Raw genomic sequence first — 22,694 nt, forward strand, 5'->3', positions numbered from 1 at the left:
GCGAATAATAGTATATTACACCAATACAGATGTTTTGCCTCACACAACCAACCTGTGATAATTGTACAGTTTCTAATTTAAGCATTTGATTACCTACGGCAATGATTTTGAGACTTCACCGGTATTCGTGCATAGATTTTTACCTATGCAGCCTCACTGAGGTGTATATGCCTCCCACTGTAAATTTACATCTCCTGGCATATTAATGACCATAACAAGATGATCAATACGGAAAATAACACAGCAAAATAAAACATGTATATTTTTCATTCATTTTAACACAAATTGAGACTAACCAACCACAACATTGATGGCATCTGCTAGGATTTGTATTTGATACAAAAACCATATATCTTATCCCATAATTAGAGTTGCCACCCCCGTAGACATACAAAAATATTGAATCTAAAAAGCATAATTAAATTGAGTGGGTTTCCTTCCTATCAATCTTTGTCTAGGTCTCTTTTGTCATCATATTTAAGGGGCATAATAGCTTGCAACTCTTTGATGGCATCTACTAGGATTTGTATTTGATACAAAACCATATATCTTATCCCATAATTAGAGTTGCCACCCCCTTAGACATTCAAAAATATTGAATCTAAAAAGCATAATTAAATTGAGTGAGTTTCCTTCCTATCAATCTTTGTCTAAGTTTCTTTTATCATCATATTTAAGGCGCATAATAGCTTGTAACTCTTCGATAACTCAAAAGATTTGACAATCAAATTTCACCGACTCCACCATGTAAGTGCTCGTCAATTTCCATTGCAAAAAGCTAAATGTCAATCACAAAACTTGTCCGCTCTTGCTCTTAGAGGGCTAGCAACACACTTCTTAAGAAAACACATAGTGTGGCCTCAACCATTTGCAATATATTATGATACTCTAGACTAATGCATGTGCAGGTACTTACTATTGTTAAGTGGATCCTAATCAGACTCTAAGGTTAATTTTTCTCTACTTCATTCGGCGTAGTTCCCCCTAGATTTTTCTACAGGGGTCTAGGTGCAATGCCCCCAAGACAAGGTCAAGGGCAGTGCCTCTTGCGAGGACCTAGGGCAAAGCCCAATGTGCGCTCCCTATTGCAATACAGGGCAGGGTCAAGGAGCAGTACCCTCGAAAGCTCAAATCACTTTATTTTTGTAAAAGGTGTCGGGAGCTATTTTTCTATTGGTCGACACATTCTAACCCTAATTGTGTAAGTGGCAAAAAGCTTGTATAAAATGGCTTAGGGTTAGGGATTTTATAATCACAAGGGATTGGATATTGTAATCAAGTTATGATCACTGGATAATAATAATATTGGACTCATTGTTTGGTGGACGTAACCCAATGATTAGGTGAACCGCGTTAAATCTTTGTGTCTTGTGTCTTCTTCTCTGTGCATTATACTTTTCTGATATTGGTTATATTTTGCATGTTATTGTTATCTCTGTCTCTTTAATCATGACACTGACAAACATGTCAATATAATAAACTAGTAACTCATATCCTGTAAGTGCTCGACAATTTCCATTGCAAAAACTAGATGCAAAGCATAAAACTAATCTGCTCTTTGCTCTCACGGGGCTAGAAATGCACTTCTAAAAAAACACATAGTATGGCCTCAACCATTTGCAATAAATTATGGTACTTTATACTTAAACTAATACATGTCCAAGTATTTACAAACATATTTATATAAAAAACTACTAACTCGTATTACACTAAATGAACATAAAACTGTGCCAGAAACTACACCTATCAAGATCAAAAAATGTGAGAGAATTTTAAAAACTGAACAGAATGTACAACATCCAAAGCAGCAGATGTTTGACAAATACAAGAGTCGCACATACCAAGTTTACCACATTTGAGATGTTGACATAAAAAGGGGTCTGCATAATTAACAAACTCTTTAGAGCTAAAATATGGGTAGAAAAGCAAGGCCCGATTTTAAAATAAAATGTATGCATCCGATATACTAGAGCTAATTTAGATATACTTTTATGTCAATACCATTATCTATAAGAGATTGGACAACAGCTCTTATTTTTCCTTCAAACTTGTCTCTATCCCGGGGAGTATATACTGCACTATAAACATCAGCCTCTCTTGATCTTTCAGCTAAGATTCGACCGACTGCCAAGCAGGCAGGAATATCTGCTTTAGACCGTAATATAGCCTTGATATCTTTGGAATTTGTACCTGCAACTGCTACCTGCTTGGATGTGACCCTATGAGTAATTGATGCAGAAACAAAACGTTTTGAAATGAAGACATCCAATGTGAAGGGCTGCATACATGCAACTGTACGTTGCTTAAAGGATATATGTTTATTTGGGTTTTTTGATACCTTTGCCTTCATGCATGTATACGGTTTGGGGTTCTCTTTATCCACAAAATCCTCCACACCAAAAAAGCTTCTTGGTTCACAGGCTTGCTGCGATATCAGCAAAATTTGAACTTAATGCCATTTACAGAAAGAATTGAAACTGAAAGTAGAAATTATGTCAAAAAATACAAATTGTATGTAAGCTTTCTACTACCGAAATCTTTACACAGCTAGCAAACAAACACTTGCTAAGCACCTTTATCCACTTAAGTTGTGAACTGGTACAATTTTTGAAACTAACAAAGCAAAGCTCTATCACACAAGTGTCTTGCAAAATAGTTATTAACTCAATGATCAAAAGTACCTTTCAGACCTTAGCTGAAAATTTAAAATGAAGATGCATTCAAAATTGTTAAAACTTTACTATCTTCAAAATCCAGGGTTTTAAAACTATATTAAACACTAGGGAAATAACATTAGTTAAAAGGCAATGGAAACATTACTTTGTAATCAGAAGTTATATAGACACGTCAATTATTCAAGACTCATTGGGGTCACTAAAAAAGTTGAATTCATGTGATAGAAAAATTGAAATCTATTAAAACATTTAAAAGTAGAGTTGCTGAATCAAGTACATGGGTATGATACACATGTATAGTCAGCTTGTATAGGAAAAAAATTGGGGGACAGGATACATTGTAATGCGCATTGGTACAATAGTCAGTCATATATATATATATATATGAACCATAGTTACACTGCCTTGGGAGATGGGGTGATGTCAGGATAAGGAGGCAAGTTTCCGAGCAAGGGGAACAAATGGGCCTCAATTTGGGGACAGTGGGAGGACAGTGGGGGGACAGTAGCAGGGGATGGAAGGTGGAGGGAGAAGAGGGGCCATTGTATATATCATAGTAACAAGACTTGCCACGAGTCATGCAAGTCACCTGGGTCGGCAAATCAGGTTACCCCATCTCCCAATGCAGTGTAACTATGGTTTATATATATATATATATGAATGACTATTGTACCAATGCACGTTAGAATGTATTATATATATATATATATATATGAACCATAGTTACATTGCCTTCGGATATGCGGGGACGTCAGGACGAGGAGGCAAGTTTCTGAGCAAGGGGAACAAACGGGCCTCAATTTGGGGACTGTGAGAGGACAGAGGGAGGACAGTAGCAGGGAGTAGGAGGTGGAGGGAGAAGGGGGGCCATTGTATATAATAATATATAGTACAATAGCAATGTACATCTGCAAAAAATCCTAAAGCTTGCTGATTTTTTCCTTGGAAAAATCCCAATTTATGAAAAAAACTGACCTGATTTTCAATGGCCTCTTTTGCATATAAAGTGCATTAAAATCATATTACAATCCCTAAAAATAGCAAAAAATAAATTAAAAATGATTGCAAAAACCTACGAAACCCTACAAATAAATCATGAAATTGATGAATCACTCAAAAAAAGGGTTGATTCCAGGATGGAACTTAAGTCAATGAGGAATCAGCTTTGAAAGAATTGTGATTTTGTGATTTTCTCTCCGATCTCTGGAAAAAACTTGATCAGAGGAGCAGGGAGCAATGGCAATCATCAAAAAGGGCCTCAATCATCCTGAATTGTCTTGGGCATGTGAGATAGTGTTAAAGCAGCTAATAAATTTGTTTCAAATCGCAATTTCAATATGTCCCAAGCCCTTTGCATGCCTTGCCCCTTGGATTTTGATGAGATCAACTCATTCTGAATTGTCTTGGGCATGTGAGATAGTGTTAAAGCAGCTAATAAATTTGTTTCAAATCGCAATTTCAATATGTCCCAAGCCCTTTGCATGGCTTGCCCCTTGGATTTTGATGAGATCAACTATATAATTAATGTTAGACACTAATTTTAAAATTATCGTTATTAAGCCCTATTATAGATTGCCCTTCAATGGCAATGTAACGGAGCCGTATAGATTATAATAAACATTATGAAGTAGTTTTAAAATTATTATTATTATTGACTATTAATGTATATTACTAGAACAGAAGTAGAAAATGGGATAAAAACACAGTAATACATGATTTATTAGGAGTCGGCATGTGCAGTGATTTATTCCCTAAAGAAATTGAGATTTTTTGGTCGACGACTTTTAACCTTTTTAGCAATTTATCGGGTGATTGATTGCAAAAAGGTACAGTTAATCAGCAAAATAATTGTGGGAATTTATTTGAAACTCTAAAAGCAACATTGACTGCAAAAACCTGCAACAAACATGATTGTCTATGAGATCAACATGTGACACTGAAGACACAACTAGGAAAGATGGGTCAAAAGTTCTGCAAAGCCAGAGTAATATAGAGTCAGAAAGTAAAATGGGAAATGTGCAATTACAAACAAGAATTTCCTCTCTTTCTACATTGAATACAGTGTATAACTTGATTGATAGTATTTCTTTCTTAACATTGATTTTGCTATATTAATTTCAAATATTTAAATTGTTGCAATATGAAACAAAAGAAGACCATAACAAAGCTACCTTATTTGTTGTGATATTGATCTAAATGAGCAAGATGAGAAAGTTTTACCTTATTTAAATTTGAGAGAACAAAGAACCCTAAAATAATCATTATAATCATTTTAGGCCTGTAAATTATGACATAAGTTCTGAAAATTAATAAAATTGCTGGATATTTATACTTTACTTAAAACTACATTAAATACTTCGTGCATTCAATCTCTAAGTTCAAAAATATATAAAATACATGTCTATATATCACTTCACATATGTGAATATCAGGCCAACTTTGTATATAACTGTTTATTGACTATTTTCGCCGAGTTTTTGGGATGTGGACAGCAGGGGACAGCGGGACGGGTTTTTGGGATAGAAATTTTTTTGCCAATTTTGGGGACACAGGGGGTGGCAAACGGAGACAACAAAAGTGATATTTTTGTTTTTTTTTTTTTTTTTTGTGTTTAAAAATTGGGGACAGATGCAAATCCCCAAAGAAGTCCCCGGGACGGGGATGTCCCCCCCTCCCCTTTTTTTGAGGGGGGATGCATCCCTAGGGAACATAGTTTATTGACTATATATAATAAAAAAGAACCAGAGAGAATTCTAGAAAACGAATTCTCCTACTTATCAGTTGATAAGATTGAGCCTTATAGGGATTTCTAATTAATGGATCATAGTGCACAACACTTACTAAAGGTTTTGCAAATGGAATTGCAAACAAAGTGGGCTTAATCTTGGAGGAAACTTTGTGATTAAGTGCGCTTGAGTTGTAGTACTCGGATGTGTAACCCTTGGAGAAGTCTTGGTGTTTCACCTATGTGAGCATCACCTAAATGCAATGAGATGCAATAAGTACTAACCTTTCCATTCATTCTCATGAGATAAGGGTTCTTGTGAACCACTACTTATGAAACTTGGGTCAATGAGTTTGACTCAAAAACTATACAAATGAATCTTGATAGCAATATACAAATTGATTTACTATACAAAAATCTCCTACATATAAATTGATGTGCTTAAGAGGCTTTCTAATGAATGGTTCATAAGTGACAACACTTCTTGAAGGTTTTGTAAATGAGGTTGCAAGCATAGTGGTCTTGACCTAGGAGGAAACTTCGTGGTTAAGCACACTTGAGTTGGAGTAATACTGGAATGGATGACCACTTGGGAAGTCCCGATGCTTCACCTCTTTGAGAATCACCTAGATGCAATGGGGCTTAAGTGTTTCATCCAGTCTCATGAGAGATGGGTTCTTGTGAACCATTACTCATGAAATTGGATGAATGAGTTTGACTCAAAAACAATGCAAATGAATCCTAATAGCACTACCACAAGTGGATTTGTTGTGGAAAATATCTTCTACTTATCAATTGATGAGCTTAAGCAGCATTCTAATGAATGGTTCATAAGGCACAACACTTGCTGACAGTTTTGCAAATGGGGTTGCAAGCAAGTGGGGTTAACCTAGGAAGAAACTTCATGGTTGCACACTCTTGTACTGGAGTAGTACTAGGATGGGTAAACCCCAAGAAGTCCTAATGCTTCACCTTTGAGAGCATCATCGGGATGTAATGAGTGCTAAGTGTTCCATGCATTCTCATGAGGGATGGAATCTTGTAAACTACTACTCATAAAACTTGGGTCAATGAGTTTGACTCAAACTACACAGATGAATCTTGATAGCAATATCACAAATGAATTCTACTTATATTAATATTAAAAGTTCTATTTTATTGACAATATTATGTGGAGAAAGCTTCACTCTGATTTTGAAAAATAGAACCCATATCATATTTTGGTGCCACTTCAAATCATAGCTTTATTGAAATTTATACAGATAAAACTTTTGAGTCCTTAAAATATATCAAGAAGAGGTTGTGCAATTGATTTAAATCATTCTATAAGTCCTTTATCATCTATGCTATGGAAATGTTCTTTAATTTTAAGAAAAGTGGCTCTTCACTGTTACTCTTCAAATTTTCACATTTCTTTTGTAAATTTCATTTTTTTTCCAAGACCTTTGGTTAGTTGATTTATTCCCAAAATGATTAATGCTTCTATGCTATATACTATACATGTGGTACATAAAATGCTAATTATGAAAAGATATATAACAATATAAGACATAAAGATAATTTACTATATTTAAATACTTGAACATTTCATTAAACAAAGAACATGGAAGTGGAACATTGAACATTGAACAATAACTATTAAAATTTTAAATACTCAAATCTGCAAAAAGAAGAGTTCTAACTTATGTTATATATTAAATAATAATAATCAGGATATCAAACATATTAGTATCTCATCATTAATATGATTAAATTGAGCATCATGACATGATATTCAACACGACCAATCGGATGTTAATGTTCTATCAAACGAACATTTGTTTGTTTGGGCAAAGGATGCCTAGTAGTCCCCTAGAGGAGTCAAGCATCAAGCTTAGGAGGCTATTATTTTGGGTTTTATCACTATATGGAACTCCAAATTTTTCCAAAACTTTAATGCTCCAACAAGTTCTCTCTGGGGATGTATGTTCTCTGTGAGTATAGCGAGAATCCATTTATCTCTAGTGGAAGCAGACCAGGTGCCTATACCATTGGACTATAGAGTCATTGTAATTCTTATTTCAAAAGATCACATCACACTTTGTTCAGTGGCCCCAAGCCCTCAAAATAAATTCAAATTCTCTTCTTTGTTAAAGATCTCATTTTGATCAAGTAACAATATAAATTTCCTAGAAGTATCATCAATTTTTGCCTCGTTATCTTCCACCTCATTATTATAACAAATGTATTCAACTAGTTTCCCTTCCATTTGAATTGAAAAGAAATGTTCATAGTATCCTTCACATGTGGAGCTATGATGTTTCATGGCTTCATGGCCTTTTATTAACCTTGTGATGATTTGAGAATTTCACAATTATCTCAATAGTACATCCTTTTGGATACCCTACTATACCATTATGCCCCTTTTTTTTAAAGTTGTGAAATCAACTTTAGTGTCATGTGTGTATTTTACCTCAAGATGGTTTTGATTATCTCTTTTACCTTTTGATTCATCTCTTACGAACAACCCTAAAATCTCCCCACATTCCTGTTCTTTTACTTTTAATAACAAATTCTTCTCAACTTTGGAATTCCAAGTGGGCTACACCATATCTCCAAGATGATTTTCACTATAATATTTTATGTCAACACATTTAGAAAATCTGTTTTTTTCATCATTTTGATTGCCCAAAAATGTATACAAATTATTTTCAAAGGTATTCTTTACCTTATGACCTAATACATTATTTAGTTCTTTTATTTCCTCCTCACATAATATATATGATTTTGTCCCAACAATATATGAATCATGTGATGTTATGTCTCTATTCTCTAAAAATGTTTCATCCTCTTCAAATAGTGGATTTGAAAATGTACATCATGTGTACATATATCTCCACAAAATATTTTGTCATTGTTCTCTAGTATGCCATCATATAAGGGATTCAGAAAAAAATTGTAATCATCTCCATATGTGTTTCCTTTACATTGATCAGGATGCATATCATCACTAAGTGTATCCTCTTTGGAACTGCATACTTCTTCAACTTTATCAACAAGACGGGTATTTCTCTCATCAAGGTTAACTTGTGGAATCTCCTCCTGTTTATCACACGTTTCATTGGACATGTTAATCATTTGCACATTTCATCAATTTGTTTATCCTTGTGAATTGGAAAAAAAATCAGTCATTTTTGTGCACGTCTTTGATATTTCCTATCCAACAAATCTAAAATTTGTCTTGAGGTTGCTTCTCTATCAACAATGGTTGAGGATTCGTTTATCCAGCAACATGTTGGTACTCTCCCATCTTCCTAGGGCACTACTAGTTTGGCCCCCTATGGTGACGATGGTTTATCTTTTGGTCTTATTGTTGGGCACTTGGTTGTTGGTTTCTCTAAGAGTAGTACTGATGGCCATGGGCCTAAGGTTCCCATTGGGTGTAGGAGCTATGGTCATGCTATGAGATCCTCTGCTACAGCCCTTCAATGGAGAAAGTAAGGCCTTACTTGTGGTAGTTTGTGGCCTTGCAATGGTGGAGAATGTTGATTTCTACCAACAAAGTAGGCTTGATGGTAGATTTGCATGTCTCTTGCCCTCCCTTAGAGATCTTCATTGATGGGTAACTTACACTTGGAAACTCGTAGTCTCTTGAGATATTAAGCTCTACCCATGTGATAAGGGGTTTTTATTACTTTTTTCTACTCTTTTTAAGACCAAGATGTGATATTGAACAAGTTGTGGGTTTGGGGGAATCGGTTCCTTTCTACCAAACCTTGGCCAGTCTCATTCAAACCTCTCACAAAACCACTCAATATGTGTTCTGTGGTTTTGCCTTCCTATTCTCCCACTTCATTTTTGGGAGATGTTTTCCTTCTAGACTCTTAAGAACTTCCTTGGTCATTTCTTGAAGGTAGATGAACCTAAGACATCTTTGGGCCATCGACTCTTGCTCATATCTTAGTCGATTTGGATGTATCTCAACTACTCCCTAGGGACGTGGTGCTCATGATTCGGGATAGGCCATGGACTCAAAAATTGAATTATGAGGGCCTTCATTCCATTGTCGACGACACTTTTCTACACATCACATGGCTTTGTGCTAATCTGCATTGCAAAGGTGTTGCTTCTTGTGGCAATTGCTAGTAAAAAACATTTGATTGTTTGTGTTGCTGAATCTATCTCTATGTCCAACTCTAACAAGTCCCAGGCCATTGATGATGAAGAATCTACTGCAGAAAATCTTGAGGAGGCACTTGCTGTTGATCATGGACATTCCTATTACAACCCTTGCTAATGCCCCCAACTTTGATGGTGTTTTTCCCTTAAGAAAGAGGTTCGTTTTGCTCCCTCCTCCAATGATTATTTACACCATGGACATGTTGGTGATGCTCAACTTCTACAGCACTTTGTTCACCGCACTGACAGCCCCCTAGCGGAATCCCCCCTCTATTGGGGAGCCTAAAGATAGTATTGCCCAAACAGTTGTCTGAAGGCGTAGAAAGAACTCTCACCTTTCTTCATTGTGATTTCTTTCTTTCTTTTCTATAGCACTTTGGTCATTGTGCTAACAACTCCCCTAGCGGAATCCCCCCTCTATTGGGGAGCCTGATGATAGTATTTCCTAGACAATTGTTAGAAGTCGTAGATAGAACCCTGGCCCTCCTTCAATGTGAGTTTGTTCTTTCTTTTGGATGAATGCCTTTGTGCTCTATGTATTTGTTGTTTTCCTAGTTAGCACCCTTTATGTTGACTATGTGACGTAGTTGGCCTAACAATCTGTTGTTAGGTCTTGCTCTTGTTATGGGTCAGCCCCCTTGTTTTGGTTGTTTTATTAATCAAAAATACATCTGAAATTTGTTCCATATTGATAAAATCTCCTTTCTTCACTTCATCACCATCATTGCATCGATTTCACTACTAGCACATACATCTATTTCATAGGTCTTGTTGTCAACAACATATGGATCAGTCATTGGTTCATCAACTTCCATGTTCTCTTCTCTAATGAAGTCCTCATTTACTAACTCAACATCCTAATTTTTACGATCCTCTTCCAAAAGTGTTATAATGGTTTTTCAAAAATAATTACGAGTATTCTTTTCTCCTTATCATTGCATTTTGCAACAAGTTGTTCAAAACCATCTCAAATACATGAGTGTTAATAATTGATTTAATGAGTCATGCCAGTAAACAAAATTGGGCTCACATATTTTTGTGAATAATTCAACAAACATGGACTCATGAGGCTTCATATTTGAAGGTATTTTCTCATAAATGTTAGACATCCTTCTAAAAAAGTAAAGTATTGATTCATCTTCATATCTTCTTATATTGAAGAATTCTTCCAAAGGAGATGAACAAGATCCCGCTTCCATGTTACAATTTTGATCTTCCTCTTGCGCATATGGACACTACCTTCTTTGACTATAGCATGAAATTCAACTATAGACCATTGCTCATTCTTTCCATGATGAGATGCTTTGAGTGGGCAATGATTCATAAGCTTCCCTTGCATTATCTCTTACATTACATAAACTTGACAATTGTTTGCATATTTCTTTCAAATTTGCTATTTGCATTTGTTAAACCTATCTCTCTCATTTCCTTGTGCATAAGTGTTATAACATTGAGTCCTACCTATAGCATTTTGGTTAGGTGAAGTCGTAGACTTATGTAATATTCCCTCATTATCTCACTTAGAAATCTCTCTTCTTACGACAACTTACAATCTCAGAGATATATAATTGACAATGAATAGGTATTGATAAGTTTTCCAAGAGCAATATATAATAGTTGTTCCATACTAATATGACTATCTTGATGTTAATATGTCATATATGTGGCTGTCCATTTCAATATTATGGAGTTATCTTGTTGTTCAATTATGAATTATCCAATAGATCTCCTTCATACTTATTAGGTATAATCTTATGGGATGCTATACAATGAGAGTGTACACTATAAATGATTCACTTGGCCAATTTGGTTGCTTTTCTAATTTCTTGTGGAATGACAATGTAGTATTGGTTGGATGATCCCTTTTCGCGATGTCTGATATACATTTATCAATATGCAAAAAGCAATATGTCTAGGCTTGATCAGATCCTCTTATCTATAAAATTTCTACTAAATCTGAACAACCAAATCTAACATGAAGCCTTTGTACTTTGTTGAAGATGGTCTTTATCAACACCAACCAATATATGTAGTATCCTTTGACTGATGTATAATTCTGCAACTATATATTTATATCTGCTATAATTGGTCAGAGGCAATGAATGCTAAAGGAGCAGACTTGGTATTTCTAGTGTGTCCTTTATCCACATTCACACCCTATTTAAATATAGCAACCAAGGGGCATGTCCTTATAAAGGACATGTCCCTTCCAAAGTCAACCTTAATTGCTCTCTTAAAATTTGCGACTTTACAAGGAGACATATGTTAATATATAAACTAACCAAGATAATTAGTTAGTCTTTAACTGTGTTTCCCAAAGGAGACGTCGATAATTATTAAGGAGAAGACAATTATTTATAGGACTAACTTACTAAGGGATTTTATGCAAGAAACAATTTGTACGATTTGTAATCAGACCAGTATGATATACCAAAGTTACAGAATTAACACTCCCTCTTAACTTGATAATCATACTAAGAGATAACATATCTAGCAACATCAATTAAGATGAATAAGCATAGATTGATACTCTATATCTATTTGAATCTTCTAGGCATGTGGTAACATTGAACACATGATACAATGTCATGTTACTATACCTGTGATATGAGTTATCACTTATACTAGTGATATCAATATTGCATGGAATGCAACATACAGGATAAAATCCGGAGAATGATTAAATTCTTCCTTTATCCAAGTTGTGACTCATAGGTACTCACGGGCCTATTTCACAATATGATCCTAAGTTAAGATCTACCAATTCATAAAATAAAATCCGGAGAATGATTAAATTCTTCCTTTATCCAAGTTGTGACTCCTAGGCATAGAAATGTCTATATCACAATGTGATCTTGAACTCATCCAAATCTGACAATTGTTCTCTATTGTTTAGCACATTATCTAAGAGATCATCATCTCTCATAATGTCTTTTATACAAGTGTTCATTATCTCAAAGATCATCACCTCTTAAACAATGAATACAAATGGTGGAGCCCATAACAGTTGATAGCCAGACAATAATAATTTTTAACTCAAAATTATTTCATTAATAGTTAAAGAATACAAATGTATTGTAATTCAACCATACCAAGTCTTTTTCTGAAGTGATCTTTCTTCACTCAAGAGAGAGGTTTGGTAAAAATATCTAATGTCTGATCTACAGTGCAAATGTAGTCTAATTTTACAGTATTCCTATCTACCATATCTCTTGCATAACGGTAAGGAATTTCAATATGCTTGGACCTATCATGGAAAACTGGATTCACAGAAAACTTGATGGAACTCTAATTATCACAATGAACAATAGTAGGATTCATAAGTTGACCAAATAATCCCATAAGTAATTTTCTAAGCCAACTTGCCTCCCAAGAGGCCATTGCTACAGCACTGTATTCAGCTTTTGTGAAACTCTGTGCTACTAATGCTTGCTTTCTACATATCCAAGCAATCATAATTGAGTCTAAACTAAAACAACATCCTAAAGTGCTTTTCCTATCAGTAACACTTCCATCCCAATTTGAGTTTGTGTACTCATGTAAATCTAAGTCAATTTTCTCATACTTGAGCCCAAGGTTAAGAGTGCCTTGTATCTCATGATGTGTTTGACTACAACTAAGTGAATCTCCTTTGGCTCACACATAAACTAACTTAAAGCATTAACAGCCTAGCAAATATCAAGTCTTGTATTTACCAAGTACATAAGAGACTCAATCCTCTATCTATAAAGAGTAGAATCTATGGAGGGTGATTCTGTTGATGCTTCCTTAAGTTTATATAGATTAATCTCCATTGGAGAAGGCATGGCCCTGTGGTTCCACATTCCAAATCTCTTAAGATGTCTAATGTATACTTTCCTTGATTAAGTATGATGCTGTCAGAATTTTGCCATACTTCCAATCCTAGGAAGTAATGAAGGAGTCCTAAATCTTCCATTTCAAATTCTCTGATTAGATCTTTCTTGCATTGATCTATAAGATGATCATCACCTGTTATTAGTAAATCATCAACATATGGTATCAATATTATCATATCATCTTTATCATTTATTATATTTTATAATAGAGATTTGGATCAGCTTCATTCTTGAAGAATCCTAAACTGGAGAGGTACTTATCAATTCTTTCATACCATGCCCTTAGAGTTTGTTTAAGCTCATAAAGAGCATTCTTGAGCCTACAAACAAAGCCCATGGAGAGCATTCTTGAGCCTGCAAACAAAGACTTTAAGGTTATGAGTTTCAAATCCTTCAGGTTGTTCCAAATATACCTCTTCTGTAATCTTTCCATTCAGAAATGTTGTTTTCACATCCATCTAATGTACTTTCGATCCTTTCAATGTTGCAATAGCTAGGACTACCCTTACAAAGGTGTATCTGGCAACTAGAGAAAAGGTTTCTTCATACTTAATTCCCTCCTTCTAAGAGAATCCCCTGGCCACAAATTTGGTTTTATATTTTTCAATGCTACCGTCAATAGCATGCTTGATTTTAAATATCCACTTAGAAAAAACAACAGATTTTCCTTCAGGCCTTAGAACAATTTCCCAAACATCATCCTTAATAATGGATTGGTATTCTTCTGCCATAGCATCCTTCCAAGCTGAAACATTGGTTGGTTTTGATTTAGAGAAATCACTCATGTTTGTTGCATAACTAGAAAATCTTTTGGATCTTTTGCTTTCTCTAAAGGTTCCAGATGGTGCAACGAAGTCTTGTGCTTCCTCTACAATTTTAATAGCCCAAAGTGGTCTTTTCTTAGAATTTTGAATTTCCACCAAAATTAAGATTTTGAATTCCATCTTCAATTTCGTCAATGTTCTCCCTTTGAAACTTAGATTCATGATTTTCTTCAGAACTAGGTAAATGTGTGGGATCTTCTGAACTAAGGGCTCTTTTGAATGCTAAATTTTCTTCAAATATTACATCCCTACTAAGTTCAATGTTTTTCTGAACAGGTATGAAAAAATTGTATGCTTTAGATGTTCCACTATACCCGACAAAAATACCATTCCTCCTAGAGGGTTCTAACTTAGTTCTCTTTTCTTTTGGAACATGAATGTATTTTGGGCACCCAAATATCCTAAGATGGCTTACATTAGGTTTAACCTTAGTAAAGACTTCTTCAAGAATTTTATCAAGGTGGGAGTGAGGACTTCTGTTTTGAATATAGATAGCAGTACAAGAGGCTTCTGCCCAAAGATAATATTCTAAATTTTGATCAAATATCATAGCTCTTGTTGCTTCTATAATTGTTCTATTCTTCCTTTTTGCTACCCTGTTTTGTTGTGGGTTATAAAGAACAGTATACTCCCTCTTAATTCCTACTTCTTTACAAAACTCTTTAAACAAATCTGAAGTATATTCCTCTCCATCATCAATCCTAAGAGTTTTAATTTTGTGTCCTAATAAGTTTTCAGTTAAGGTTTTGAATTCTTTAAACCTCTCAAGGATTTTTTCTGATTCTTTACATTTTAAGAAGTAAATCCAAGTTTTCCTAGAGAAGTCATCTATAAAAAGTATATAGTACCAGAATCCTCCAAGAGAAGGAACATAGATCCACATAAATCTAAGTGGATTGATTCCAAAACATTGTTAATTTTTCTAATGCTATCATGAAATGGACTTTAGGTGTTCTTACCCAGAGCGCATCCTTTGCATATGCTTGAATGATCTTTATTCAACTTAGTTAAACCAGTAACCATCTTCTCCATAGTCGATAAAGCTTTGAAATTTAGATGTCCTAACTTTCTGTGCCATATTTCATTTATATCAGCAACTTTATGAATTAAGGCTTGAATAGGTTGACTAGATTTTGTATTTAATTCATACAAGAATCCCTTTCTTTAACCAATCAACTTTGATTTATTAAACGAAGAGTTCTTAGACCAAGTCATTACTTTAACATCCATGAATGCAACATTATGTTCATCATCTTCAAGTGTTGTAACAAAGATTAGGTTCCATTTTATTCCTGGTACACAGAGTACTCTTTTGAGATATGGAGAAATACTCGACTTTAGTTTCAAGGTGTAGTTCCCAATTCCTTTGACTGAATAAGAGGAATTATCACCGATGGTAACTTCGCCATCAACTTCTGATATTGAATCTAGTACTTCTTTGTATCTCGTAATGTGTTGATATGATCCACTATCAATTACCCATGCTTTGCTTGATACTTCATGTGATAGTGTAGAATAAATACACAATTCTCAAGATCGTAGTTTTCTTCTTTCTTGGTAATGTTTGTATAGTTTACTTGTTGCTTTGTATTCTCAGGGCAATTAGATCTATAGTGTCCAAATTTTTCACATTTGAAGCATTTTATTTTGGATATATCTTTCTTAGATTTGTAATTTCCTTGATTACCCTTCTTCTTCTTACCTTTATATGAATTTGTGTTGAGAACATGAAGTTCTTCATCTTCAATTTTCAATTCTCCTCCTTTCTTAAGTTTTCTAGATTCTTCTTGAAGGCAATCTCCTTTGAGTCTATTGAAGTCTAGAAGATTGTCTCTAGCACTTACTCCTTGTGAGAATGTTTCCCATGAATCTGGTAACCCATCTATAGCCATAAGTGTTAGCTCTTTGTCTTCAATTATGGTCCCTATACTTGCAAGTTCATCTCTTAGACTAGCCACCCTTAGGAAGTATGAATTCATAAATTCTCCCTTCTTTATCTGTATATGATTTAGTTGCCTTTTTAGTGCAAGGGTTCTAGTTGCATTATTAACCTCATATGCATTTAATAATGCATTTATCGTATTAAATGTTGTTTGATGTTTCATTGGAATAGTTACTACTTCATTTTTAACCCCATCTAATATGATTTGCATGACCTTCCTGGTTCCTTTGATCCAAATAGTTTTATGAGAATCAGCATCAAGTCGCTTGGATTCTTTATCAACAAATTGTATTACATCATTGTCTTCAAGAATCATCATAATTCTGAATTTCCAAGCAACGAAGTGTTCTTTTCCATCAAACCTATCTTCGGGTCTGATTGTGCTTGCCATTGAAGGTAGGAGTTGCTAGATATTTTAAATCTGATTGTCAATTTGCAGAGCCAAGGTTCAACAACCTAGCTCTAATACCATGTAAAGTTTCTACAAATTCTGAACAACCAAATCTGATATGAAGCCTTTGTACTTTGCTAAAGATGGTCTTTATCAACACCAATTGATATGTACTATCCTTTGACTGATGTATGATTCTACAACTATATATTTATATATGCTATAATTCGTAACAGGCAATGAATGCTAAAGCAACAGACTTAGTATTTCTTGTGTGTCCTCCGTCCACATTCACACCCTATTTAAATATAGTAACCAAGGGGCATGTCTTTATAAAGGACATGTCCCTTCCAAAGTCGGCCTTAATTGCTCTCTTAAAATCAGTGACTTTACAAGGAGACATATGTTAATATATAAACTAACCAAGATGATTAGTTAGTCTTTAACTACGTTGCCCAAAGGAGACACCGATACCTATTAAGGAGAAGACAATTATTTATAGGACTAACTTACTAAGGGATTTTATGCAAGAACAGATCTGTACGATCCGTATGATCTAAAATCAGACTAGTATGATATATCAAAGTTACAAAATTAACATTATCTATATGAGCAATATTTGGTGATAATGATGTTTCCAATGAACTTCCTTTACTCTGTTCTACTCCACTTTATATGTAGCGACAAAAATCATATGCTATTGAGTACCTGTTGATCTTCAATAGGAGAAATGAGAGTACAGAACTACTCTTGTTGACTGTTGGATATCCAAGTCTTACTCTCACCTTGGTTATTTTGTTGATTATTCACGGTAACTATGGAAGTTTGTGCCAAGTATACAGGTGATGTGTTGAAGAGATATCGTCTCCTTTATATATGCATTTGTTGCTATCATACTAATATTGTATTTCTTTGTTAACGCAGTTGGCTTCCTTTCTATTAGATGGTATCATATCCGTCGAATCTCCTATTATGTTCCTTCTCACTAAATACTCTCTATAGTGTGTGTAATTATTTTTTGTGTTTTGTATTCACTCTAACCTTATTGACGATTCTCCTATGATTATGTCTTCTCTGTAATTGCTGATGAATTCTAATAAACTCCTCTTATCGTCGATCATATTCTAGGATCTTGATCCATGAAAAAATATTTATCCTTACTCTAAATGATGGCAGTGTTGACAATTTAGCTGTTAACATATTAATCATTAGGGTTTACATGTTAGGTTAGATATTTTAGTTGTAATAGTTATGTTATAGTAGTTATTAAATTGCTATATGACTACCTTATTTATGTAATGAATCTTGATGAATAGATACAGTAAAGTTTCCATTATGTTTCTATTATTTTCTATTACATCAGATTTTCGTGCCTAACAGTGGTATCAGAGCAGGTAAAACTGATGTAGTAGAAGGATGGTTTTAAGAGAAGAAATTGGATGGTAGAGAGAAAGAGGATACAACGTGAACCAAAAGTGGCTCACTGGCTGTACAACAAGGTCATCCCAGTAAAGAATCGAAGGATGGTATTTAGTTTGGTTATAATTTGTTTTTGAAAATTTGAGAGAAAAGAATGAGTAAATCATGATCCCTGTGACTGTTGATAGTCATGACCATTTAGTTCATGAATTTTGAAACATATTTTCGATAGAATTTTGTTGGATCAATTTCTGCACATTGTGATCATCTTCTTTTAAGTTTTGGTTTAGATGACATTAGTTGATTTAAATCTTAAAAAAGTTAGTTTTAATTGGGATTTTATTGCTTCATGGGAATCAATTTATAAAGTGGAGTTTGGGGCATAAGATTGTGTTTAAAAAATCAGATTTTTAATGAGGATTGTTTTATCATCCATAGAGTTGGTTATGAAATGAATCATATGGGTATTGGAGGAGGAAAACCATTTTCTTAAATCGGTTCTCTAATTCAAGATTTCCATATTGCTGCAAAATTCAGTTACCATGTTTTCATATGGTTTTGGGAGTCATGGTATCGGTTTTGAAGAGAAAACCATAGAGAAAATCTGTGGACATATTTCAAGATTCATTTATGGTTTGAATATGTTGTTTTAAAGTCCGATTTTGATGGACTTATAACAACTTCAAGGAATTGGTGTTCATTTCCAAATTAATGGAGACTTTTGTTTGGCCACATCTTAATGAGGTATTGGATTTATGACATTGGTTTGTGTGAGAAAAATTAGTGCAGATTTAGACAAACAAGTTCTGATTTTTGTAATGATTTTGGGGACCAAATTTTTTGAGAGTAAGTTTCTGATATTTTGGCAAAGACTTGGATAACAGATTCAACCAAAAAAATAAATAAATCTGGTTTTGTTAAGTGGGCTGAAACTTGACTGCATATTGGAATGTTTAATTGGGGTGAATGATTAAAAGGTTCTAGTGTTCTTTTGATTATTCATTGAAGTACTTAATAGTGCTATGGAAAAGAAATGAATGACAGTTAGATTTGGGTAAAGAATGGACTTTTGTTACACCGTTGGTTTGGAATAACTGGTGATATAGTTGAACATGAGAAAGATGGTGTGGATATGCAAATTTTTGCCTCCAATCAATAATTTGTCAAACATTGATATATAGATTTGGGTAAAGTTTTGAGAAATTGGATTTTACTTGCATCAAATTGGAAAGATTGAAAATTAGTATTGTTTTAGATGCTCTGCACCAAACTGGATTCTAAAATGGATGATATTGGAAGGTATTGTTATCAGCCCACCTGTTCAGGAATTCTATTTTATAAAGTATCAGTGAATAGTATTGGACTTGTTATAAACCAATTCTAGATTGAGGTATTATTGTTTGTCAATATTCAGAAGAAGATATCAAATGGTAAGATGTTATTGATAAAAGAGTAAAGAGACTAATGGACTTTCTATGAATCAATGAAAGTAAATTGATATTTTATCACATGAATTCATGTTATTAAAATCATTTCCTCTCATCTGTCAAGGGAAGGATATCCTTCCAAGTGGAGGATATTTTGTTCAAGTGAATGCAATTTTAAATTGAAGTTCAAGTAAGTTGTGATTTCAGTATGTCAGATTCAAGATAAAGTGAGTGACAATCTCGTTCAAGTAAGTGGCAATTTCAAATTCAAGTTCAAGTAAGTGGTGATTTCAGATTCAAATCCAAATAATTTCAAATTCAAACTCTATGTAATCATTTTCAAACAAATCGACAAAACAAGTTCATTGCACAGGTAATCTATGCTATTATCAAATTGTAATATGGACAAACAAGTCTATAACACCCAATGTGTGTTATTCTATTGCACCCAATGTGTGCTATTTTCAGATATTATGCACCAAAGTGTGCTAATTCCAATAGGACAAAATAAGTCTCAAATTGAAACCTACCAAAGCAACTAAAGTCCAACAATGGACAACATGTTGAAGTATAAAAGTTTGAACCTTGCAAGTTCAAACAGATTTTAGATCATATCACAGGTACAAGCTTTCAAAAGATGATTCAGATCAACCAGCAAATGTTTCTGGTTGAATTCAAAGTTTGAAGAGTTCGGAATACTTTTAATTTTATCTAACCCTTTCCGATTAAGGGGGGTATGTTAACATATTAATCATTAGGGTTTACAAGTTAGGTTAGATATTTTAGTTGTAGTAGTTATTAAACTGCAATATGACTACCTTATTTATGTAATGAATCTTGATGAATAGATACAGTAAAGTTTCCATTATGTTTCTATTATTTTCTATTACACCAGATTTCCGGGCCTAACATTAGCAAATCATCGACTAGTTCCTGTGTATTTAGCGGAAGCATTCTATATCAAAGAAAGACTCATCCTCCACGTCATTCCTTGCAGAATTGCATACCAACATGGACTAGTGGAGAAATTTCTAAGTTGGATCTTTTCCTCTCCGTAGCTGATTGGGATCTTGTCTGTATCTGTCGAGTTTCTCTGATTTGGCAAGCAACATTTTTCAATTATGTTCTTCCCTCTACCCCCCTTTGTAATTAGAAATAATTCAATTATATATCCGCTCAAGATGGAAGTTGCGACCCTTAGATTTGGTCGTGACTTCTTAATTGCTAGCATTCAATTTAAATTTGTATACTCAAGATGAAATATATATATATATATATTGTTTATTATTCATATAACTATTTATTTATGATTATTTATTATCTATTATGTTTTATTATTTCTTAATATTATATAAATACTATGTTCTAAATAGTACTAAAATACTATTATATTATCAATGATTATATAATAATGTATTGTGATATTTGTATCATAATAATATTAGAAAATTTAATATAGTTAATTTAATAATAATTTTATATTGTAATTTATTTATTCATTTTATTATTAAATTTTATTGGAAGAAAATTGGGGACATGAAAGTCCACCCTTCCTCAAATTGTTTGTCCTCAAGCAATTAGATCCTTCGGTGCAACTCTGATCCTGAAATGACAATGTCGACTTGAAGATAGAAATATAATATATTTATAAACTTATCAACTCGTTGTACTATTCAAATTGAAGAAAAACAACTTTAAGACTTATCTTGATTTACTGTAGTGCTTGTGATTCTCCTCTTGCTAAGTGTTGCTTTCTTTCTAGATTAGTAAGCCTTCCAAGATGTAGATTCTTTGTCTTAATTTCTAAGAACTACAACATTCCTTGGAATGTCCTCTTAACTTCAACACTCACAAAGGATTCCATTTGATCCAATCTTGACATAATGTCCCTTATTCTTGGCACTCACTAAGAAACATACACTAGGACATATGAAAATACAAAACATGATCAAAATATATATACATTAGTGTATGAAGACACGATGCAAACACAAAGTATACACATTAATGCATGAAGTCACACTGCAAACACGAAGCATACACATATTAAAAGCTTTTGATGTATTCCTTCCAATGATTTGAAATAAACCAAGGTCAAGGAGATGTTTCACAAAAATATTCTTAACCATACACTCAAAGTTTAGATTGTTGTCTCGGCTACCCTACATCAGATATTAGCACTCCAACAAGAAAACATGTAGAAGATTATTAATAAGATGTAATGTCCCCTTTTTGACAGGCACCAGCTACTTATTTTATTTTAGCCTTTATTTTCCTCGGAGGCTAAAAAGGAAGAAATAAGGGGGAAATAAATATATTAAATTAATTACTTATAAGGTTACTAAACAATGAAATATTAAAAAGTAACTTTATATTTAATTGATTTACTATTAAAGTGACTAACATAATAAAATATCAAAAAGTCACTTAAAAGAATAAAGTGTTGGATTCCTCTAGAAGCTTCTTGGAGTTGCTTGTGAAATCTTTATAAGGAGCCTTTGGGGGGTCATTTTATACATCTTGAGTTGCATATTCATCTATTGTGTTGAAAGCCTTAGTGCTTGCCTACTTGCCTGAAGGTTTGAAGACTCTAAGGTTCCAATTTCGGTTGTGAGATATCAACCCTAGTTGGGAGTAGAGGAATTGGTATTCAGCCAATTCATTTGTGATTAATTGGGAGATAATATTCAGTGATTTTTGTTCAGCCCATGTATCTAACTTTTGACATCAATTAGCAAGGAGAAAGGTTTCAGTTTTCGCAGCGGATCCAAAAAAGTAAAGCGAAAAAGCAAAGCCGAAAAAGCGATCCGAAAAAGCAGATCCGAAAAAGCAGTCCGAAAAAGCAAAGCGAAAAAGTAGAGCCGAAAAAGCAAATCCGAAAAAGCAGTCCAAAAAAGCAAATCCGAAAAAAGCAAAGCCAAAAAGCATGTCATCTCAGCTACTTGTTCTAGGTTCTTTTGGTATTTACATTTGGCAATTGTAGATGGATACATTTGACAAGTAATAGATGTCTTTTTGTTACCAAAGTATTCAGTCATTGTAAACATTGAAGTATTGAAGGGAAATCAACTTAATTCAACTGTTCAGTTTGTATGCCAAATGTTTGTAAAAACATCTCATTGCATAGTCATTCATAGGATGCATGCCAAGTGTTTGTGAAAATACCTCTTGGCTGTAGGTGTGCATTTTACATCAGAATTTCATGTACTTGCATTTGGAAAATAATTAAAAGAAGTTGCATATCACTTTGATTTCCAATTAATTATTTTGCAATCA

The 22,694-nt window shown here is 33.8% G+C and overlaps 1 protein-coding gene across 4 annotated transcripts in view; it reads right to left on the reverse strand.

Moving 5' to 3' along the window:
- Positions 1-1,748: 1,748 nt before the first annotated feature.
- LOC149572673 (uncharacterized) overlaps positions 1,749-22,694 on the reverse strand; it is a 93,740-nt gene continuing 72,794 nt past the window's right edge. For all 4 annotated transcript variants that reach the window (XM_089813761.1, XM_089813763.1, XM_089813760.1 and 1 more), the window contains 2 exons: positions 2,339-2,425; positions 1,749-2,203 (listed from right to left, as the gene is read on the reverse strand). In XM_089813761.1, the coding sequence (XP_089669887.1) occupies positions 1,973-2,203; positions 2,339-2,425 (318 nt within the window). In that variant the 3' untranslated portion in view covers positions 1,749-1,972. The remainder of the gene's footprint in view (positions 2,204-2,338; positions 2,426-22,694) is intronic.

This window comes from Cupressus sempervirens, chromosome 2, assembly GCF_028749045.1.
Source record: "Cupressus sempervirens isolate cs-2001-9-10 chromosome 2, ASM2874904v1, whole genome shotgun sequence".
NCBI classification, from domain to species: Eukaryota; Viridiplantae; Streptophyta; class Pinopsida; order Cupressales; family Cupressaceae; genus Cupressus; species Cupressus sempervirens.